This window comes from Rhinichthys klamathensis, unplaced genomic scaffold, assembly GCF_029890125.1.
Source record: "Rhinichthys klamathensis goyatoka isolate OS25496 unplaced genomic scaffold, OSU_Roscu_1.1 h1tg000104l_1, whole genome shotgun sequence".
NCBI classification, from domain to species: domain Eukaryota; kingdom Metazoa; phylum Chordata; class Actinopteri; order Cypriniformes; family Leuciscidae; genus Rhinichthys; species Rhinichthys klamathensis.
The window spans coordinates 3,343,917-3,366,925 of record NW_026606643.1 but is presented as its reverse complement, the minus strand read 5'-3'; the positions used below and the strand labels follow the sequence as shown (position 1 = coordinate 3,366,925).

Below are 23,009 nucleotides of genomic sequence, written 5' to 3'. Positions count from 1 at the left end.
TTTTTATGAAAATAAAATTTGTATATGCTGTCAATTGACCGTTCGCAAAAGCCACGCCCCTTAGTTATTGTTACTACGCCCGTCAAACAAATGGTCAAACACGACCAGCGCGACAGATTGCCATGACGGAAAGAGGTGTACCCGTGCGTGTCAGTGACCTTTTTTGGAGCAATACCTCAGCGATATCCTCCAGATCGAGGCAAAAGGGGTTACAGTATGCAGTGGAGGGATATATTCAAAATATAAAAATACGCAATGAAGGAGACACGACTACTATCGAGGCTAATGCTTTACCGGTTTCAAGCGAAATCTGAGAAACCCCATGACCTGTACCTCAAATTCAACCAGCACAGCCTTAAAGAAGATTTTATAAGCTGGTTCAGTGGCTAATTGTTTGGAGTTAGAAATATATAACTCGTGCTGCATATTTAGTAATTTTGCCTCAGATACAGGATTATACGTTCGCTTTAACAAGCAGGTTGTTCATTACCACGCCAACCGCTTGCGTGTCATGCTGAATGCGATTTTCGTGTTTAAAAAGTAACTATACATAATAGACGGAAAGATGCAGATAACCATACATTATTTAAGGTTATTTCTATTCGTTACGATATTGATATATGAACTGATGTTGTCAAGTAAGCTTCATGCTTCCCGTTGCGAGCGTGCACTCCTCTAAACTGTAGTCTACGGGTGCTGCACTGCTAGTTGACTGCTGCTCATTTCCCCCCGAGAATATGATGTTAACAACAACCTTTCAGAAAACGTAATTCCTTTGTGGATCCTCTTGATCTGGTTTCTGTATGTTACTTTGACTAATCTCAGTGTCTCAGTCTCACGCTCACGCACGCTGCACGCGAGTTAACCATCTTCGACACATTTAACTGGGAGTGGGGCCGTCCACACTGTTTGATCCATTGTAGGCACCGCTCACGTTGTGTTTTCGGCTTTGGAAACGGAAAGAACACAACTCCTCCAGACAATCTCTCGGGATACCTAGTGTCCGATTTATAAACGCCGTAGGCGCACTGCTTCACCATCTTGCTTGGAGGCAATGTTTGACGGACATGCTCACATAGTAACGGTTGCTATGATGTGTGATTGGACAATGGCCGTTTTGTGGTAGGAGCCTGCGAACGGTCAATTATAGTTCTTTGAAAGAAAATCGGAATCTGCAAAAATTGGTATAGCTGGGTTTCAGTCACGTGATTATGATGACGCGCGGAATTCAGATGGAGGGCAGGGGAGTGAAGAGCGCAATGGACGAGATGGAGGAAAGTCCGCACTGTACTACTTTACACGCTATTACAAGAGAAAGATGTAAACAAAAAATCAAACATATGTTGGACGTGATCCTTACGTTATGAAGAGGAGCGATTTTCAACTGAATTGAAAGATTTTCCTGCCATCGAGGTGGTAGATATCAGCAACTACCTCGTCTTACAGACATACTTGGACTTTACAAAGTTCGTAAATGTTACACGTTACACAAACATAGCCACTTAAGTTGTATTAACTCACCATTGACGAAGTGATCACTGCACAAACGGGCATTTTCCCATTCGGCTCCTCCCGACCGCAGACGTAGGTTTGCTAGCCGTTTTTCCGGAGTTTTTCGGTCAATTTCTTGCATTTTCCCCCTTTATGAACAACAACTTTTGGTACACGATAAAAACTCCTCGTGGTTTGATCGATTTAAGTAACCATAAACGACGCAAAACATAGGCATTTTGAGTTTGTTATAGTGCTTTCTAAATACAGCAAATCACTTCCTGCCCTCCATTTGCATTTCGCGCCATGGCAACGCAGTGGCGTGACGTCATATGAAAACAAGCTATTGGCAGGTCACACTTACAAAAAAAAAATCGGAAATCGAAATCGGCCAAGAAAATTGCAATCGGTGCATCTCTTGTAGCGATGCATAAAGCACAGCTCAAATGAATGTCACTTTCAAACCAAGCAGCTTTGTGCTGGTCAACACAGCAATTTCACATGGCCAATTTGCGAAATCTGCGTGAGGAACTTTTCACCCTCGTGCGAAACTCCCGATCACACGGATTTCTATTAAAATGACTGGATTTCGCCCACAACAACGGTAAATGTGACCTCACCTTTATACCTTTGGTGAGATACAAAAACTTTGTATGACTTTTAAGATATTTGTTGTAGATTTTAAACGATAATGGCATTAGGCATTGCTCCGCTTAGGGAGGTGGCGTTACGCTGCTGCAGTTTTATTTTCGCAGGATTCGCTTGTTGTTTGCAAACACTGACAGGCCACAAGACATTCTCCCACAGATCTGCAGCACCCAGCTTACCCACTTTCTCAGGCTTTCCTGACAATAAGTCTTTGTATTGTTGGGAGCCCAAAATACTGGTGGTGTGGCGAAACACTACAGCTGTTGTCCCATCTCATAAGAGTGTATTCATTTTACCAATTGCTCTATTTAAGATTCTGTCAAACATTGTTTCAAAAGCAAGTGGCATCAAAATTAAGATGAATTGCTGACTGCTGTTAGTAATAGCAAAGAGTTGGAATGCGTGGCATGTCTCTGCTGTCACATTTCTATTTTAATGGTCCCCTTGTCACTTTTATGTTTGGAGGATTGTGTTACGTCTTTTCCTGAATGATTTGGTGTCTGTGTGTTATTTGGCTGATACCATGCGCGTTGGTTTGTGTGTGAGTGTGCATGCGACGATTGTGTTACGTCTTTTCCTGAATGATTTGGTGTCTGTGTGTTATTTGGCTGATACCATGCGCGTTGGTTTGTGTGTGAGTGTGCATGCGTGCACATCTGCTCCGAGTGTAGAAATCAGTCCGCGGGCTGCAGGGTATCACCCAATGCACAGAGCACTAATTAACTGGCTGAGAAGTGGTCCTGAGTGAGCAGTAAATATCTGCCTTTGGAGAATAACACATCCCTGTTCACTGATGTGTGTCAAAACGGGGCTTTTCAGTTGGCAGCGACACTCGCTTTCCTTGCTGGAGATGCAACTTGGGTTACACAAGATCGGACCTGACCAGCTTGTTTTCCATTTAATTGCTCTCAATTGATTTCAAACTGGATCAGATCTCTTGGACCTCCTATGGGCATTTTTTTTTTCAAAGAAGAAAAGATCCTGAGTGCAGAAAACAGAAAAGGAACTGGTCAAATATTTTTGGTCATTATAAGGGATAAAGTGTCTGCCAGCTTTATAAAAAACAAATCTGGTGTTTAAATTAAATTACATTTCCCTTTTTTTATATGTGACATCTCATTTTCTAATCCCATTTTTTTTTTATGTTAATTGGTCACTGCTATTCTTCGTGGCATAGATTCAACATGGTGCTGGAAAATTTCCTCAGAGATTTTGTTCCATATTGACATGATAGCATCACGCAGTTGCTGCAGATTTGTCGCCTGCACATCCATGATGTGAATCTCCAGTTCCGGCACATCCCAAAGCTTCTCTATTGGATTGAGTTTTGGTGACTGTGGAGGTCATTTGAGTTTAGTGAACTCATCGTCATGTTCAAGAGACCAGTTTGAGATGATTTGAACTTTGTGACGTGGCATGTTATCCTGCTGGAAGTAGCCATCAGAAGATGATACACTGTGGTCATACAAGTATGGACATGGTCAGCAACAATCCTCAAGTAGGCTGTGGCATTTAAACAATGCTCAATTGGTACTAAAGGGCCCAAAGTGTGCGAAGAAAATATCCTCCACACCATTACAACACCAGCAGCCTGAACCGTTGACACAAGGCAGGATGGATCCATGCTTTCATGTTGTTTACCCGGCCATCTGAATGTCGCAGCAGAAATCGAAGGATCAGGAAACGGTTTTCCAATCTTTATTTGTCCAATTTTGGTGAGCCAGTGTGAATGGTAGCCTCAGTTTCCTGTTCTCAGCTGACAGGAGTGTCACCGGTGTGTCTTCTGCTGCTGTAGCTCATCTGCTTCAAGGTTCAACGTGTTGAGCGTTCAGAGATGCTCTTCTGCTGACCTTGGTTGTAACGAGTGGTTATTTGAGTTACTGTTGCCTTTCTTTAAGCTTGAACCAGTCTGGCCATTCTCCACTGAACTCCGGCAATAATAAGGCATTTTCGCCTACTGTACTGCCGTTCACTGTGTCTCTTTTTCGGACCATGCTATTTAATCCATAGAGATGGTTTTGCATGAAAATCCCAGCAGATAGGCACTCTCTGAAATACTCAGACCAACCACGTTCAAAGTCACTTACATCTCCTTTCTTCCCTATTCTGATGCTCAGTTTGAACTTTAGCAGATCGCTTGACCATGTCTACATGCCTTAATGCATTGAGTTGCTGCCATGCGATTGGCTGATTAGATATTCGTGCTAACGAGCAGTGTATTGTGTACTTGGGACAACGCTGCATTTGCCATATGGTCTATAAGTCTACATAGCCAATAAGAAACTGCAAAGCAGTCTTGCTGTTAAAAGTTGTCTTGAAATACAATCTTCCCTCTATACTACTTCATCTGCACACGCTAGTCTGTGGAGATATTTCAGGTCGTTTTTCATTTTTGCCAGATATAAATTGCTAAACGTATCAAATGGTGGTCTGCTTCGCATTCTGGTTTGCATGGAAGTGGCCTATACGCCAGCATCAAACTGTTTTGTTTTATATTTCAGGGTGTGAACTGTAATGGATCATCTGTCTTGCCCCTGGATGGCCATTTCATTCCAGTAAACCAAGAAATCCACCTATGTCAAGAGTTTTCACATATAATTAATTGACAGGGACCCTCAAATTTTAGGATCCCCCTGCGAAGGACCCTCTTCATAAAATATGCAGGCAGCTGTATATTTTCATGTATGCAAACTCATTTAAACTGTGTTGAAAAACAGCAAGTGTCTTGCTATTTATAAAGACAGTGCATTGTTTGCAAAAATGAATGATTAGGTTTTCTTTTTTTGAAATGTTATATGGAAAATATTTAAATTGAAACATAACACTTGTTCAGCAATATTGATTAATCTCATTTCAAAGCTGACAGCTCTAGAAAGTTACGACAACAATACCTCCAACATTTACAACAAGGAAAATGTTAAAATGCCAAAAGAGTAGTATGTCCGAATACATAGTATTCGAAAAACAGTAGGCGAAAATACCTCGGATGACCTACTACTTCAGCCGAGTTTCTGAAGTGTGCATTCGATGGACACTTTACTATCCCATGATTTATGAATGGAAGTAAAACGATGCAACTAACGCTGGTAGGTCGCATGACAGTAACAACATGGCTGATGTAGTATGTCCGTATTTCATTTATACTATAGAGAGTCAGACTGGTAACCCGAAGATTGTTTGATTCTCAATACCGGCAGGAAATGACTGAGGTGACTGAGGCTCCTAACCCCCAATCACTCCCTGGTACTCACAGCAAAATGGCTGCCCAATGCTCAGGGTGTGTGTGTCCATGGTTTGCAGTGGATGGCCCTGTCCCAAATGGCACACTTCATATGCACTTTCGGTCTTGTGGACTTATAATGGCTGCTGCGTGCTCGTGTCCGTTAAGTCCATGAGACCTTAGGGTGTCCCATTTGTCATTTTAGGTGTCAGAAGAGTGCTCGCGAGCGCCCCCTTTGCGGTCGATATGCGCCCTTGAAGTGCACTTTTGCACGCACTGAAGCGAACTCCGCTGCAGACTTCTTCCCGACAGTTAAAGCGGTGTGACGTCACGAAAGTGCGGACTCGTAGGAAGACCCCGAGTGCTTAGGGTGTCATTTGGGACAGGGCCTATGTGTTTTCGCTACTCTTAATGTGAGTGCATCAACTTGGATGAGTTAAATGCAGAGGCCAACAACACTTGGCCTTCACATGTCAGTTGTCACTTTAGTCACAGTTAGTATTTCGGTCACAGCTATGGTCTTAATGAGGGAGTCATTGAATCATTCAGTCAAATTTTGTTTAAAATGGCTGATTCATTCAGGACCAAAGCAAGTGAGAGTGAGTTGTCGAGTCATTCTAGACAGATTCATGGATTCATTTAGTGACAAAACTGAATCTGTTTTGCTCTGAGACTTGCAATGGCTCAACTACATGTAACTTTTTTTCGTTGGCAAAATTTACAGTATTTTGTCTAAAATGTAAGTCACCTAATATTAACTTATTGTTTATTGAACTGTTGTTTAAAATCAAAATCACTTTTGTAAACATTCTTATGTTCGGGAAAACAGCACTCTTGCTCTTGTGGTATTGCTTATAAATATTAAAAACAAGAACATATACAAATAAAGACATGTTTTGCCCCATATCTTGGATTTTGGGGGAAGTTTTGTTAATTATACACATTTTTGCTTCAAGCCCCCCTCGGTGTGTGTGGCGTGATGGCGGGGCTCTTTTTCGAGCTCAGGCAGAGGCCCCTTCTCCTGCGAGACCTGTTTCTAGTGAAATGGGTGAAACATGGCAAAGGCCGCTACTGGTTGAGAGCACTTAGCTTGAGACTCAGTTTTGCCCAACTGTGTTTGGATTGGAATTTTTCAAGTGTAAAAATTCAGTCTTCCAAATGAAATATGACGCAGGAAGGGATGTGATTTGTATGTCTGAAAAATGAGAATTTCAAGCGAACCCATTTGCGTTGACTACCAGATTTATGATTATGTTTTCCTCTGTGCTTTGTGAAGATGAGACGAAAAAGTAAATTTAGGAACTGTTGAGATGTTTGAATGTGAGAATAATACAAGTGATTGAAAATGTGGCAGTGGGGACTTACTGTATTGAAATTAAATAAACCAATGCGCAACTATCTTAACAACCACATGAAAAATAACGTATAATTCTCTCCTCCTTGTGTGCAAACTTGTGCCAAGTTGACAAGGGGGTACAATTAAGGTTGCTTAAGGGGATAAATGTAGCCATGCAAAGCGTATTTTGATGATTGAGGTCAGAATAGGGAACGGCGAATTTCTTTACTTGCAGATATGGAAATCTGTCATCATATCATTGGACTGTTGGGAAAAAGTTGTGACAAGACAAAATTGATGAAGATCTAGAAGAGAAAAGCCAGTTAGGCAGTTAGTACCATTCAGTTAATACGTTAACACAAGACTACAGTAGATCCAAGAAGTGATGTGAGAGACCAGCTCAGTTCAGGCAGTGCAAAACTGGAATCTGTGTCCTTCGTGGTCACACAGTAATCTGGGTCCGAACAACAGACCCGTTTGTTGTTTTCCTCGGGGGCTCGGAATTTGCTCAGCCGACATTGGCATGGTTTTCAGTGCTGGATGCCAAGGCCAGTGTCAGATCAGCAGGAGAAACACCATTCTCCCTCATACCACACGCACACACTCACTCCACTGTCTGGGTGTCTGTCTGGCTTTATACCCCTTCGCCCGTCTCTCATGTTACTTGCTGTGGGAAAGATCAGTGCTGTCCATTTTTGCTCCCCCCCTCTCTCTCTCATTTTGATCATGCAAAGATGCTCGTGCCTAATGAACCCCATGATTCAGACCAGAAGCTCTTCATTGGTTTTGCTTCAGGACACAGTTTGATATTGGACATGAAATGGCAATCCAGCACACTACCAAAATAGTTTATTATGTAAAAGTAAACTAAGATGGCCATAAAATCAAACTTTTCAACGTGTTACTATATTTTTAAATGAAAATTGATTAATATTACCAAGAAAAACTCGAACAAGCTTCTCTTTATACTTTGAGCTGGAAAAGAATCCATTCACTCCACATTTAGGGAGATTATCATTATATTTTAAGAGTTCTGTTTTGCTTGGCCACAGTGCGAAGAAAAACAAAATGTAGCTAACAGTGTAAAATGACGACTGTGAACCTCACATTTTTTTACGTTGGCCGTGGACTGAGCAAATGTAGAAGCAGTAATTAGTAATCCTACTATAACTAGTGACTGCTCAAGGTAAACAGCATGTCATGTAATTAATATTCATGAGCAACAAATGTAAATGTCACTATGTAATGGTTGAAGTTACAAGGTAAAAATATTAAACATATGCATGGATGAATCTTTTACATTAAGATCTTTAACATGCATTAGAAAATACATACGGTGAATTTCTCTTTCGTGACAACTTTTAATATTTTATGTTCTAATGTAACTATAAATGTTTGATCCTTGTTGCAAGGCAAACTATATTTAATATTGTCTGGTTTCTTTCTTCTTCAGTTTTGCTCATGGTTTTGGAGAATCAGGGAATGTCGCATAACCTGTCCATATTGCCATCTGTCTAATTTGTCTTCTACCACCAAAATCTAACGGACTTAGATAGAATGAAGGTGCTTTTCTAAACCAGTCTTACAATTCTAAGGTAATGCGTTTGACTTTGTTTCAAACCACCATACTAGTGTTGACCATTACAGGTGTGTGCGTGTGTTTAATTTTTAAATCCCTTCCTCATGCTTACGAGAAAGACTCTTGTATCTTTGATATATGGTACCCCTGGAGCTCTATGGTCCTCAATTCTAAGGGCTCTGCAGTTGAAACTCTACCCAGCAGAGTCACAGTCACCGGTGTAATTTACTGCCCCCGTCTCCCCATCTGCTCTTTGGAAGCAGCTTCCCCCCATGCGGTAATGGAAGGGGTCAATGTCTTACCTTTAAAAGAATTGCCCGGTTTTCCCCTGCATGACCCACACCCCCTCCCCTTCTACTGTGGCTGATCTCACTGGGTTGTGATTTAGAGTAATAATAAAATTACCACGGCTCTGGAAGTAGACAGGGCACCCGTAACATCTGGCTCTAATAAAGTTATGACTGATAGAGATGGATGCACACAGAACCAACATGAGTGGGAGACACACAGACCCTCAAGCTCCAGAACTGGACCTGTTTCAGATGACAGATGTCTTTGAACCCTCTCGACTAATCCATGCAGGTACCGTTTTTACATCGCTTTCCATACAGAGAGAGCTGGAAAGCAAATGTATTTGGTCTTTGGCTTATCTGCCCTCTTCATGTCCTCACTGACCTTTTCAATACTCGTGCTTGCTTAAGAGGACTCTCATTCCCGGATATTGCTTTCTCGCTAAATTAATTTAGCTATACAATAGAATTGAATCTCAGCGTGTTGACCAACATTGAGCAATAAGATGTACAACATACCTTACGGCACTTTATGTAAGTGGTCCTGAGTAGTTTGTTGTGCATCCCTAAAATACATGGGAGAAAAGGGGCGAGGAATATCTTAGAGAAGTCCTCATTGACATCAGGCGCCATGCATTGAATGTTTTTTGGGGGGAGGAATTTTTCCTTGTCCTGAAAAATGTGTTTGAGACACGAAGACAAAGGCCATCTTGTGTGCCTGAAGGAGGTTGAACTGTGGAAGATCTGTCTGGCTGGTTGGACTCTGTATTCTGTCTGGTCTCGGAAAAAAAAAACATGCTGGCCAGACTTTATTATGTGGCTCGGCTGGCAGCCTGACTCAGGGCATTCTGCTGAGAGAGGTCAATGGTGCTGCCACACTTCTGTCTGGTGGCAGTGCCCAGTTTCTGAACAAGCAGCAGCCGTCTGGTTGTGTACCATATGGTCATGGATCCTGGATAGACGATGCAGTTGAAGAATCCAAATTCTTGAAGTCCAAATGTGCGTTTTTGACAATGTGCTGTATCGAGATACACGCAAGCACGCAAACCAAAGAACATGTTTTCATCGAAATCACGATTATTTATCGTGCTGTACAAAGCATATAACAGGGAGACATCATTATACTAGAACATCCTTTATGGTTTCATGATGGCAATTAGTGTTGTTTCCTCTGCACTCTGAGCAGATGCGTCACTTACTGTCTGGGAGTTGATGCCCACCGTCTGTACAGAACAGACTGTACAAGCAGGACAATTTTGCAATAGGTCAAATCCAAGCATTGACAGAAGAGCTTCAGGGGATGTGTGACACGTTTTAGATTCTAGCTACAGTAGTACTGCAGACCATCTTTTAAGCAGAATCCAGTGTCCTTGTGTTAACCCATACTGCTTTTTCTCCAAGAAGGTGCAAACTGGGAGTCTTATTTCTCTTTAAACTCTTTAGAACATTGGTTTTCAATCCTGATCCTGATCCTGGTTCCAGACCCTCAGAAAAACTCAACCAGTTTTTCTGATCTTCACTGATTTAAGAATAGGCACCTGTCCAGGAACCAGCATTATGTGGAGAAAGGGGCACCAGATTGCTCATCTTGTAATAGACTATTTATACCATTGCAGACCATGGGCTCTAATTGAATTACTTCTCCCATGAGCAACTGTTACAATAAGGTGTTTTTAACCAATTTGATTTGCAGTCCTGTGAGTCTGAGCGGCAAGCCTTGCCTAACATTTGCTTTTGAGCGTGTTACTCAGACGGGTGTGAACAAGTGTAAAGGAAAGTGAAATAGCATATGTATGTCTTCTGGGATAGTATCAAAGTTTTAATTTTTGTCTATGAATCACTGCTGATATGGCGTGGGGCTCCCGGTTGGGATTAAGTTTAGGTAAAGTGTTGTTGAAGGTATCCAGGGAGGCAGGTTCAGCTCCTTTTAATGTGTTCCCAATGTTCTGGAGCCAGACTCGGTGAGTTATGAGATCTCTGAACTCGACTTCAGTCATCACCGTAACTCAAACACATGCTTACATAAGAGCCAACTAACACTAGTCATGACAACGGGAAGTTATGCTTGTTTGGGTTGGGGTGGGGTCATGGCATCGGAGCAGATGGTCTTTTTCATCTCAGGTGTATGGAGACATCCAGTGATCTCAATTAATTTAGTTCTGTCCACATTTGACAGCATAAACTATCTGTCTGTTGCAGCTTTGTCTCTTTGTTCATGTTCTAGATTTGCAAAGACGTTCCTGTCAAGAGAGATTGAGCAATATAACGCACATGTATACACCTCTGATACATGCACATGTATACCCGTATTGCTTGGCCAGCACTTTTTGTTTTGAAACTTGAACACGATTTTGGCTAAAGCTCTTCTTCTGAGCTACTTTGTCAGGAATGTTTCTTCACTGAGGAATCCCCAGCGACAGGGCCTTCGTTGCCCTGCATGAAATACTGTTCCATTTATTAATATGAGGAAATCTCTTCAGAAAGGGAGGGAGTGCAGCCTCCAGCATGTGAATAGAGGGGGCCCATGGAACTGCTGTGGTTTGCTGTGGAATGAGCCTGATTTAACACATGAATAACAGAAACTAGAGCTCTGCAAAACAACTGGACAGAGTCTCAGCTATTGGGGGAGGAGGTGTGCTCTCCATCGTTTGCTTCAGCTCCATCTTTGGACTGAAAACCTTTTTATGTTTTTATCTTCGAAATTGATGAATATCACAATGCTTACACATTCCTATCTTTAGAAACTCGTTGTGATATGATCCTTGAAATGAATCTCCCAATCGTAATGTTTGCAGTATGCTGAAGAAATGAGCACTGTAATTGGGGAATTTCTCCCTTTTTGGGGAGCAGATCTGCAGGTGGGTCTGCGTGTGTGTGGTGAAGTGTACAAAGTTCAGAGTCTGATGGATATCAGATGGATTTGTTGATTATAGTTTGAGCAGCTTTGTTGACGTGGGTTTGCCAGCAGGTCACCTGTCAGTGCCTTAGGGGGTTCGTCTGTGGGTCTATATTCTTTCTTTGTGGGTGAGTTCCTCAAGTGAAGGTCAGTCCACACAAACGTACAGGGCAAGAGGACAACTGATTGGAGGTTGGTAGTTGCACCAATAAGAGACCTTGCATCCTGCAATGCTGCAGTTAATTAGCTCAATCCCAGCTCCTTTTTATCGTGTTGCAATTCCAGATGTGAACCGTCAAGCTTTACGCAAATTGAGTTACTGTAAATCTGCTCTATGGCCTGGCAAACACACTATGAAAGCACATAGGCCAAGAGGCTTGTTCACTGCCCCTGACCTGGAACCTATGAGCTTCTGACTTTGTGCAGAGGCATCGGTAGTCAGGTCGCTTACAAAGTGATTTAGTCACGGCTTGTCTCCAGTAAGGGTTTATCCCACTGACACCGGAAAGACTTCATATCCAAACATGTCATAAATAAAAAGATCTGCAGTAAACCAGGTGTAAAAGCCAATCGGGCTTGGAGAACTTGCAGATTTAGTTGGCGCCATGTGAGCCTTGCACGTGACCTGAGGTTAGATTCATCTTGGGCTTACTCAATGTTTCTCAGTTGGGATGCACTCTAAAATTTGTGTAATCGTATTTGTGTGCTGATACCAATATCTGATTTCTTAAAACAACATCCGCCAATACCCCTTGGTGATTCTGCTTTTTATTTTTTACTTACACCTTGTTTCACACCTAGTATAATTAAATTGGCAACTTCAAAAATAAATGATTTTATTGCTTTTTTTCTCTTCATTTATTCATAATTTGACTGTTTTGTTTTTCCTCCTGAAAATCACAATTTCTTTTTCACCTAAGCCACACAAGAGATATTTTCTTCACCGCGTGAGTTGCTATCTGTCACCAAGTTTACAAGTCAGCCTACAATCGTTTAAATGATCATACAACTATATGGAGGAGTATGCATATACTGCGTCAGTTAAGTAGTACGCATTCCTTAAACATTCTTCAGTGGTTTTTTACATAAAATCTTTATAGCACAATATCGCCAACTACTGGTCTGGCATGGCTGTGTGGCAGCATTTAAAGTGTTTTTGTGATTTTTTTTTCAGGAATATCTGTATACATGATGTAAACAAAGTATAAAGCACTGCTGAAAGTTGACCATTCTGACCCATCTCTTCTGTCTTGTATTTTTAGCAATTGTTCAGGGTAGAGATGATACATATTCTGCTGTATCAGCTGTCGTCAGACATACCAGCACTCTGTATCAGCCTGTATCATCTTTTTGAAGTACTTTTCATGAACGTCACTGGCAGAGTCCGTCCTAAACCTCCTGTCTTTTGTAAATGTTACACTTGCTTTTTTAGGCCTGGATATGTTTCACTGTGAAACAATAGACAAATATGGCTTCGCGTTCCAAGTTTGTTCTTGCTCTTCGAAGCAGCAGGATTGGGTAATTTTGTAGCAATGAAGTCCCAGACAGGGAAATCTTAATCAACATTCTTGGCATAATAGGAAAGCGTTGGCTCAAAGGATGTTTTGTTTGATTTTTCATTATTTTTTTTCCTTTCATTGCACTCTCAAAGGGAAGTAAGAAATTCCAACGGCTTTTTTGGCACGTTCCTGCTGGCTGTCAGTTAAGCTCAGTGTTTGCCTAGATGTGACACTGATGCCATATATTTCAGTGCTGTGAGTGAGTTTAAATGTGGAATCAGAGGCCAGGCTTGAAGAAGTGCTCCCAGTAGGGTGGTCTCTCTCCACAGCAGGGAGGTTTGGGACTGAGCCAATCAGGTGACGAGACGGGCCGGCTTCCAGAAACACCGCCAAAACAAGAGGAAAATATAGTGTGATTCTTTTGTGTCAGGAATAAATAATGTGAGTGCTGCATTTGAAATGATTTAGCCTCTCAGCCTTCACTTTTCACACCTGTGCTAGTGGCTTACTCTGCATTTATTCTGGGCTTCTTTAAGTCCCCAAAGGTTAGAGGTCAACGATTTGGGTGGAAACATAAATTAGGAGCAGGAGGGGAGGAATCACTTTGACAGGGACATTTTTGGAAATTTTAAGTGCTGTTGTTCAAGTGAAGGTCAAGGTTTTTCTGGCATCATGCTATTCTTTCAGATCTTTAGAGGGTTCAACCTAGTCAGCTTTTTTTTAACCTCATGACTTTTGTAACCTGTGTGACTTACTTTTGTGGACACAAAATAAGACATTTTGGAAATTTGTCTCAATGATTATTTGATCCAATGATCCAATAATTTACTCACCCTCAAGCCATCCTAGGTGTTTATGACTTTGGTCTTTCAGCCAAACACAATCTGAGTTATATTACAAATATCCTGGCTCTTTCAAGCTTTATAATGTGAATGAATGGTATCGTATCTTAGATTTTTAAGCCCAAAAAAGTGCATCCAGCCATCCATCTATCCATCCATCATAAAAGTAATCCATACGGCTCCAGGGGCTAATAAAGCCTTCTGAAGCATAGTGATGAGTTTTATAACTTGATAAACTACAATCTCTGGCTTCCGGCAACAGCCTAACACACGTCGAGTTCCGGCGGAAGAGTGACCTCTGACCCAACCTATCCGACTTTTTTTGGGCTAGGGTACCATTCACTCCCATTATAAAACTTGGAAAAGCCAGGATATTTTGTATTATAACTCCAATTGTGTTCGGCTGAAAGAAGAAAGTCATATACACCTGGGATGGTATTTAAAATGATTAAATTATGGGATAATTTTCATTATTGGGTGAACTAACCCTTTAAGGTCTTACTGATGAATATTTAGCAAAGCGTACAGTGAGCCTAAATGTGAGCCACATTCATGGATTTATTTGAAGATATAGCCTAACAAAAATGTTATTATGTATACAAAGTGTTATTTATGTTAAGAGAAAATAGCTAAGCAAAATTCCTTTTTTTGAATATTTTGACTATTTAGATATTCAAATGTTAACGTAAAGAACTACACCTGTGGTTACTCTGATTGGACTCAAAACTTTTTTGTAATTTTTTGAAGTATCACGTTGCATCCAAAAATACCTTTTGAGACCATTGTACATGGCACATGGCTGTTTTTTATTCACAATGAGATGATCTTTCCTGAAGGGCTTGGAAATAACTCTTGTTGAATTTTTCTGTTTGTTGCTTTCTATTGTTGCCTTGGAAATTCTGAAAACACAGAGCTGCTTATAATCAGAAGAAACATCCTCTATCTCATATATGCTGTGTTCAGTCAAGCACTGTCAAGTCAAGTGCTCATCAAAATGTAATTTTTCTCTCCTGTTACCTAAAGTTTTCCTCCAAATCATCTACCATAGCGAACACTGATCGCATTCCTGTCTCCCCTCCCATTTCTGCCCCGTTGAAAAGGACTGGCGCTAGTACTACAAGTTTGTCCTCATATTCCCCTGGCTAATACATTGGAATTTCTTGGCCGATACCACATACTTTCTAACTTCAGTAGAATAAAGATCTTGTTGTTTTATTTTGGAACTCATTTACAGATGAATTATTTACAGATACAATTCAGCCTGCGTTCTTATTGGTCAGTAGGGGAAACTTGTTCCAAAATAACAAACACAGCCAAAAGTTTGTTGAAAAATCTTGTTTAAATCTACAGACTAACAGTCTGATCTCAGGGTTGATTTGTTACAGTGCTAGTTTATCAGTTAGATATAGTATAGATAGATATAAATAGTATACCCAGAAAAAACTTATCCTAGCAATGTTGTTAAAAGTTATGCAAACTGTTTAAGTAACTTAACAAAAAAAAAAAAACCCAGTATGACCACTTTTAAAGAAACAATAACCTGTAAAACAAGTCTACGCAGTTTATGCAACTTGTCCATGTTGCCATCTCTCTACAGCTATGTTTCCATCCACCTATTTTTAAGCAAGTTTTGGGTTTTCGCCAAAATAACAAAAAAACAACTGGATGGATGGAAACACAAAGATGTGCATACATTTTAAAAATATGCATATCCCTTGATGTGGAACAAAAGCACTTTGCCTCAACAGTGGATGCGATTGGATAACCAGTGGACCAATTTCATTGCACAGCTTCTCAATTGTTGATTTGGTCAATCTGGAATGCCTGAGCCAAAGTCTATCATTGAAATGTTTTGGTATAATGAACTCCCAGAAGCGTCTCATGCGATTGCGTTCCCAAACACCAGGCATCCGAACGCAAGATAACATGACAGCGTTTATTATTGCGTTTCGTCTCTGAGACGCAAGTCATTTATGATGTAGGATAAAAGAGCCACAGTGGCTTTCCCCGATTCCATTTTTATTACAAAAATTTTGCGCCAATTACCCAGGAAGTGGAAACCCTGCTTTATTCTCAAATGGTTTATGTTCCAATTTTGTGCATAAGTTAAATTCGCAAATTTGGATGGAAACAGCTTTTGACTATAGCTTCTACTAAGTGACCAATGAATTTGCGACAAGTTTGATTAGATACACCATCAATATATTTGGGAAGCAATTTTTTTATCTACCATTAAAAGTGCATAAGCTTCTTTTGCACTTTAGTTTTTTGTTTTTGTTGTTCTCGGTCCATCAGAACACTTTTATTAATTCAACTTTTTTACTCCAAGTTTATCCACCTTTTTTGCAATGCGGAAGTAAGCTTTTTTTCTGTGACTGTGCCAGACTTTCGATTCATTAGCTGCTATAGGGAAATAACTTGAAGAATAACAAAGTGCAGTAAACGATGAAGCTATTTGCACTACAAAACAGTCTGTTTATGATTATGATCATTCATTAAAATAGTATGTTAGCAAAGACCAGTTTCGAATATCAAGCAGCACAAAAGACTGTTTTTGTACAGCTAAAATAAGTGGAAGCAAATGGCACAACTTACAAATGGCCGCCAAAAACAAGGTTGATAGTATAAGTCTCCAACTAATTGAGCCTCATTTCTTTCTCCAACTCTTCATTTCACGCACAGATAAAGAAATATTTTGAGCTGGAACCTCTGGCACGAGGCAAGAGCTGGATTCTGGAGGGAAGCACGGTGGACAACATGGACGTGGTAAAGGAGAGCTTTGGTCAGCTCATTCATCTGCTGGAGGAGAAGGACCAGGACGCAGACAGGATATGACCAGGCAGGGACGACATCCCAGCATCCCTCAGACACTACCCATCGCCAACTCACCACAGGCCAGCACATCTCCAGTCACCATGGCCGCCGTTGTGTAAACTACGTAGTTACTTTAACTTTGTTACTGTGGTGAAACTAATTGAGCCATGGAAAAATGGACTTTGGTAAATCCTCACGTAAGGATGCATATCTGCAGAAAAAGAAGGTACTTCAGCCCTGAAGTTTGATACCTTCTCTCAAACCACACGTATTAACCCAGAACACACGATTACCATTGTCAGTAAAATGGTTATATCAGTTCTTTTTAATACAGACCTAGTTGCACATTGCTCCTAAATAGATGATTTAATCATATGCTTGGTCACATAGGGCAACTGGAAGTCATGTCCGTAGTTTGTTCTTGAGTGATTGCGTGAATGCGTGTTTGAGAGAGTGAGAGTTGCCAGTTTGTACTTAAAAGCCTTAATGTGAGTGATAATGTATTTTTAAAACAAACGTTTCAGTGTGTGTTCTCACAAATGACAGTCTTTAGATGTAATTCAAATTTGCCGTCTTAAATATTTGTGGCTGTGAAGTGAAAAGTGGAGTTATGAGTGATTGCTGAGTCTTAGAAAAACATAATAAAATCTTCTCCTGTCATGTAATATCTCTAAACAGCATGGAGCCGCACTCGATTGGAGATTTAGATGAACGCACATTTTTGATTTAAGATCATTGAGGACACGAAGGTGTTTTTATAACTTGGTCTAGTATTATTTCAAAGCTGAACATATCCAGGGTTTTGCTCATCTATCTCTTTATCTTGGATGGTAATGGTTGACAAAGCCCTACTGAAAAATATAACGCCGGTTTGACTTTTCACCATAGACACTAAAATCACAATCAGTCCCTGTAGGTGAACAATGACAGAGCCTTCGATTTTGTATGCATGATGTATTGACCATGTGCTTGTTTGGATATCGCATTATTTGTTTGTGATTCTTTTTGTATTTCTGTTGGCCCTGAATGTAAAACACTCTCTGTGCATAAGCACGCCTCCTCTAGTCTCCAAGTTCTCCCGTTTAGATGAGTTCCCAGACACGTGAACAGAGGAAACTAATGCAAGAGCCACCAAACCAGTCATGTGCCACATCAGCCACACTTCCAAAAGCAGGTATCCTTTGAAAAACACCTCGAATGCATAGTCATCGTCAAACTCGGCCATCACCTTGTGTTTTATTTATATCTACTACAATTTTATACCCTCCGAACCAGTTCAGCTGCCTTTTTGTAATTCAAATATTTGTACATTTGTTACAGATTAGTCTCTGGAAAGGACATCTTTGTACTGGAAAGAAAGAGAAAAAAAAAAAGTCTAGGTGGACTTTTAGCAGTTTACCAAGGTGGCATCAAGTCATTCACATGTTTGACAGTGTTTATGTGTGTTTATGCATCATTTCCACTGAGCAACATGGAAAATAAAGGCAGAAGAAGGACAAATGTGTTGTCTTTCGTCATTTGCGTGTAGGATGGTATCGTGTTTCACTTTTTTGTCTCGTGAATAATGGACGGGAACATTATCTAGACTTACTGACCTTGACACTGTAATCGGGGTTTTCAGGGGCTCTCTCTATATGAGATCATTTCCTGTCTTATGGTGTTTTTTGGCAGACAAAAAATTGCAAATATTTATAATATTTTAACAAAAATGCTTTTTTGAAAAAATAGAAATAATAGGGAATAAGGTTTTGTTTTCAAGAATTTCATTCTTTCAAAGGGGCTTTTTGCTTTGTGATACCTAGATACCATCCTGATATTTTTGCCCCAAAAAATTATTAAGCTAATTTTAATTCTCAAATTAAAAACATTTCCAATTATTGTGTCATTGACCCATTTAACAGCAATTAAAGCAATTTTTTCCCCCTTGTTTTAGTCATCTGGAAGGCTTTGAGCTGTCTTCTGACTAAAGCGTAAGGAACGCCGGCATCTCTATGGCTCATCTGCTCAATAGTGATTAGTCATAGTGTTTCCCTGTCTATGGATTAGTCATCTACAGTGATTTCCAGCTGTCCTCATAACCCACAAAACTACTAGATGGAGGCTGTTGCTTTTCATTGGCTTGTAGGGATTTCCAATAAACCTGACTCAAAACAAGATCTAGAGCTAAATTGACAGACGACACATTTATAGATGCTGGGAATGTAAAAACAAAACAGTGGGAACAAAAAGGTAAGGCTGCAAAGAATATTGAGAGAACACCACGGTTGAAAAAAATCTGAAAAAACCTCTGTGTTTGTAGTCAATATTTCAAACCGGATGACGACGAGCACAGTTTTAGCCCAATGAGAGGGGAAACAATTGTAAGTTGTCCATCTGATCTGTCAGTTCTGCCCAACTTCCCAAAGCAAAACGCCAACGCGTACAGGTAAGAAAGCTGCTGCCATAGTATGTAGAACGCTGTTTAAAGCGTAGACAAGGTATGATGCGGTTTTCCATGATAACACTAGTCTTACAATACAGTTTTGTTAATAACCCTTTGTCGATCAGACTCTCCGTGTCCAGAGATACAAAAACGTGGAAGTACAATCTGTCGTTTTCATGAAAGCCCTGGAGCTTGGCCAAAAGTCAGATGGCGCAAAAACTTTTGCTGACAAATAAATGTGAATTTCTCGGTCCAGGTAACAGAGAAAGAGTAGACATTCCTTTACATAAACTACTGATATTGAAGCAATACAAAACTTACAATCGGCGAACTTACAATTTAAGTGAAAGGTTTTTTTTTTTTTAGGTGAGAGTGGGGTAAGATGCGTCAGCCCCTTCATCCATCAAATTATGTTTACATTATATAAATAATATACATTCAGTATATAAAGGGATCATCATGTGCACCTGACTGTATTTGACAGATGTAAATGAGGAAAATTAGTGTTGTTGTTGGGGGTTTTTTGGATTCTAAAACGTATGCCAAAACTGAAAAGTAAAATTCATTTTATGAATGTTATGCTGTACCTGTGGCTCAACTTTACCTCCAAATGCAGAAAGTGCTAATTGCATTATTTATACGAATATTTTTACAAAATGTTTAAAATTGTTTCGCTTGCTATATTCAAATATTGGCTGGTTTATGTAAATATGAATAATGTGCAGTATTTATTATTTAAGTTCATATTTTTATTTCAAATGCAAATCGTTCAAATATTCTTCGCTTTCCTTCCTTAGGGTAAGTGGGACCACAATCACTAGACCAGTGTTTATTGTACACTAAAACATTTTTTATTATATTTTTATTTTATTTGAAAAAAAGAAGAGTAAAATACAGTAGAAACATGTTAATTAGTTAACTGTAAGTTACCGTATATATATGGTGATGGTTTAACACATGTAATTTAACTGTAAAATACTGTAAAATTTATGATTTTTGCAAGTAAATTACACCGCATTACACATCACAAATGATTAAAATTTGTACAATAATTTTGTTTCTTCTTATTTTTGTTATCGGTAATGCACATTAGTGTTATGTTATTTAGTTAATGTAACATTAATGTTTAATGAAGAGGCTGCTTACGATGAGCTCTGATTCATCATGCGGTTTTCTACTGTGCCACCTGTACTATTGTGGTGGTTATCGGTACATATTAAGGTAAAAAGTCAGATTTTGTTAGTATATTGGTATATTAACATTATATCACTTAATGAAATATACAGTTATAAGTTGTAAAATGGAAACATTGTCACTATTTTTTACTGTGAATTTATGGCAACCACAGCTGCCAGTTTAACAGGAGTTTTACAGGGATTTTACAGTGTATGACTGCATGTTAAAGAAACTTTCTTCTAGCTGACAGCAGACATCCTGAAATATAACTTCTTTTAGAGAGTTTGACCTCTGTCTCATTTCCTCTTGACACTCAGTTCTTCTGTCTGTAATTCAGTTAATAATCTCTCAATACAACATTACAATTGTCTGTGACTTTGCTTTCTGGGAGCAGACAGAAAATTATTCCTCTGATTTTGAGATCTGACTGACACATCTGACTGTTTAGACAGAATGACGTTGTAAAAGAAAGAACTTCTGAAAGATTCATCTTTTGGTAATGGTATTGTGTCTGGAGAAGAGACATTCTCAACCTGAGAGCATTTGAAATTGCTCACTCACGCTATATCCCAGACGAATATTAGTATGCAGACAGATGAACACTTTATTAATCTTTAAACTTTAACCATGTCTGAAGAACCTCACAAAGCTGTCTGCAAGACCAACTTTCAATATCTTCTTCCTTTCCCCCAGTGTCAGTCTGTCTGACAGCCTTACAGTAATCTTCTTAAAATGCTCTCTATCTTGTGCAATGGGAGAGTTTCAGAAAGTGTCTTATTATTATTTTTATATAGTTATTATGAGTTTCTTTTGCAACTCTTAAAATGATAGTTCAAACTATCAAACTTTTGTTTTTGGAACACAAAAGAAGATATTCTGAGGAATATTTCAACAGTTTTTGTCCATTTACTCACCCTCGTGTCAATGAAAGTCAATACGGGGCCAAAACAACCGCACTGGACCCCACCCCACCCCACACTTTGACTTTGACTTTGAGTAAATGATAACAGAATTTAAATCTTTGGTTGAACTATCCCTTTGAGGCAAGACACCCCAGGTAGAAAGGGTAAAACATTTAACTAATAGATATTATCATACTTTGATTACATTAATAAGTCAACAAAATGTTTGCAATTCTTCGAGTCAAAAGATTTTTACAGAGTGGGGATTTTAGATATTTCTTTTTTTATCACTCCATAAATCAGAAAATACTGTCAACAGCTGGAATACAATTGTATAAAACTAGGCAAATGATGCACTATATGAACAAAGCCTCTTTAAAAACCTTCAGATTATAGTCAGGAATAAATGTTTGGTGTATTTAATGCTGCCTTCGTGAATGGAATGATCGTAAATATGAGTTTCCTAGTTAAAAATTGGACATGATCACCCTCTCAAGTCGTATTACCTCTGGCAAGCTCAGGGATAATTCTGATACCCAAGTTCCCAAGTTGTGCGGGCCATAAACTTTAAACATGGTGGAGGGCAGAACACTGCTCTGACTGGTATGCTTTATTAGTTTTTTCCACAATGGCTACATCGCCTCGTCCAGTCGTTAAAGGGTTAGTTCACCCAAAAATGAAAATGATCCCATAATTTACTCACCCTCAAGCCATAGGTGTATATGACTTTCTATGACTTAAAAAATATCCTGGCTTTTCCATTATAATGGGAGTGAATGGTAGCTGAGATTTTGAAGCCCAAAAAAGCTCATCCGCATCCATCTTTAAAGTAATAGCCTGTATATTGACCGAAATTCCAGAATTGTCGGCAATCTATAGATAATATGGTCAATGTTTACATGGTTGCCAATGAATGGGATGCTAAATATTTTGGCTTTAATAAGATTTTCCCAATAAATAGGCACAAATAAACCTGGTGTCCTCCATGATGCCTTCTCTTTCGGACAACAAAGCGCTTGAATGCGACGAGCTCGTAATCCCGACTTCAGAAGTGGGAAGTAGGACATTTCCGATACCATGGGAAGGCCATGAAAAAAAAAACACATTTTGAGAAACTAACTTTAAAGATATGTATTGTAATTGATGGAAACAAAGTGCAATAAAATAAATACAAAGTGTATTTCAGAGGTTTCTTTCCACTAGTCTGAAACGACAAGTTGTGAAAAGCCATGCAGCCCAAAATCTCAAAATTGACCAGAATTGTTTTTGCCTAATCGGCCACAATGAAACTCAAGAATGCCAATGGAAATGTACTTAACTAGGCCATATTTACGCAACGACCCGTTTGCAGTGCTTTTTTCCTTCATGCAGAGGAGAAATGTGCAGTTCCTACTGCCGCCGTACCTCCACAAGCATGTTCCCATGAATGATTATAATGAGTTAGGCCTGTGACTGGAGTTGCCTCCATTAGTGAATGTAGCGCACATGCCATTTTGCATTGTATTGCGACACAAAGTTCAAATGTAAGGACAAAATGTACATTCTCCTCTTTTCAAAACTGGAACATCAAAACCGGCCCGTCTGGGGTAACGAGGCATGCGGGCTCATTTAGGAAACTTTCTCCATTAGCGAGTGAGGAAAACTCTTAGTAATGTTAGAACACAATGATAGTCTCTTATAGCGGCTGTCTGTGATCTTGTTTCAAAGCCTCATGCCAGGCTTTAATTGCTGATTGTTTTTAACGGCAGATTCGGTTCCCTCAGATTCGAATGCGATTCGCTGTCGGCTCGTTGAAGAGCTTTGAGGAAGCGGACGCTTGTTTTGATGGCGCCGCGCATTCCTTTTCCTTGCTCAAATTAAAACCAAATTTATATGACTGCTAAGGGAGAACATT

At 39.7% G+C, this 23,009-nt stretch overlaps 1 protein-coding gene across 1 annotated transcript in view; it reads left to right on the top strand.

Annotated features, from left to right (window-relative positions):
* Positions 1-18,142, top strand: part of arl15b (ADP-ribosylation factor-like 15b) — a 53,819-nt gene extending 35,677 nt beyond the window's left edge. The window contains exon 5 of the mRNA XM_056253372.1: positions 16,484-18,142. Within this exon, the coding sequence (XP_056109347.1) occupies positions 16,484-16,636 (153 nt within the window). The 3' untranslated portion in view covers positions 16,637-18,142. The remainder of the gene's footprint in view (positions 1-16,483) is intronic.
* The last annotated feature ends 4,867 nt before the right edge of the window (positions 18,143-23,009 follow it).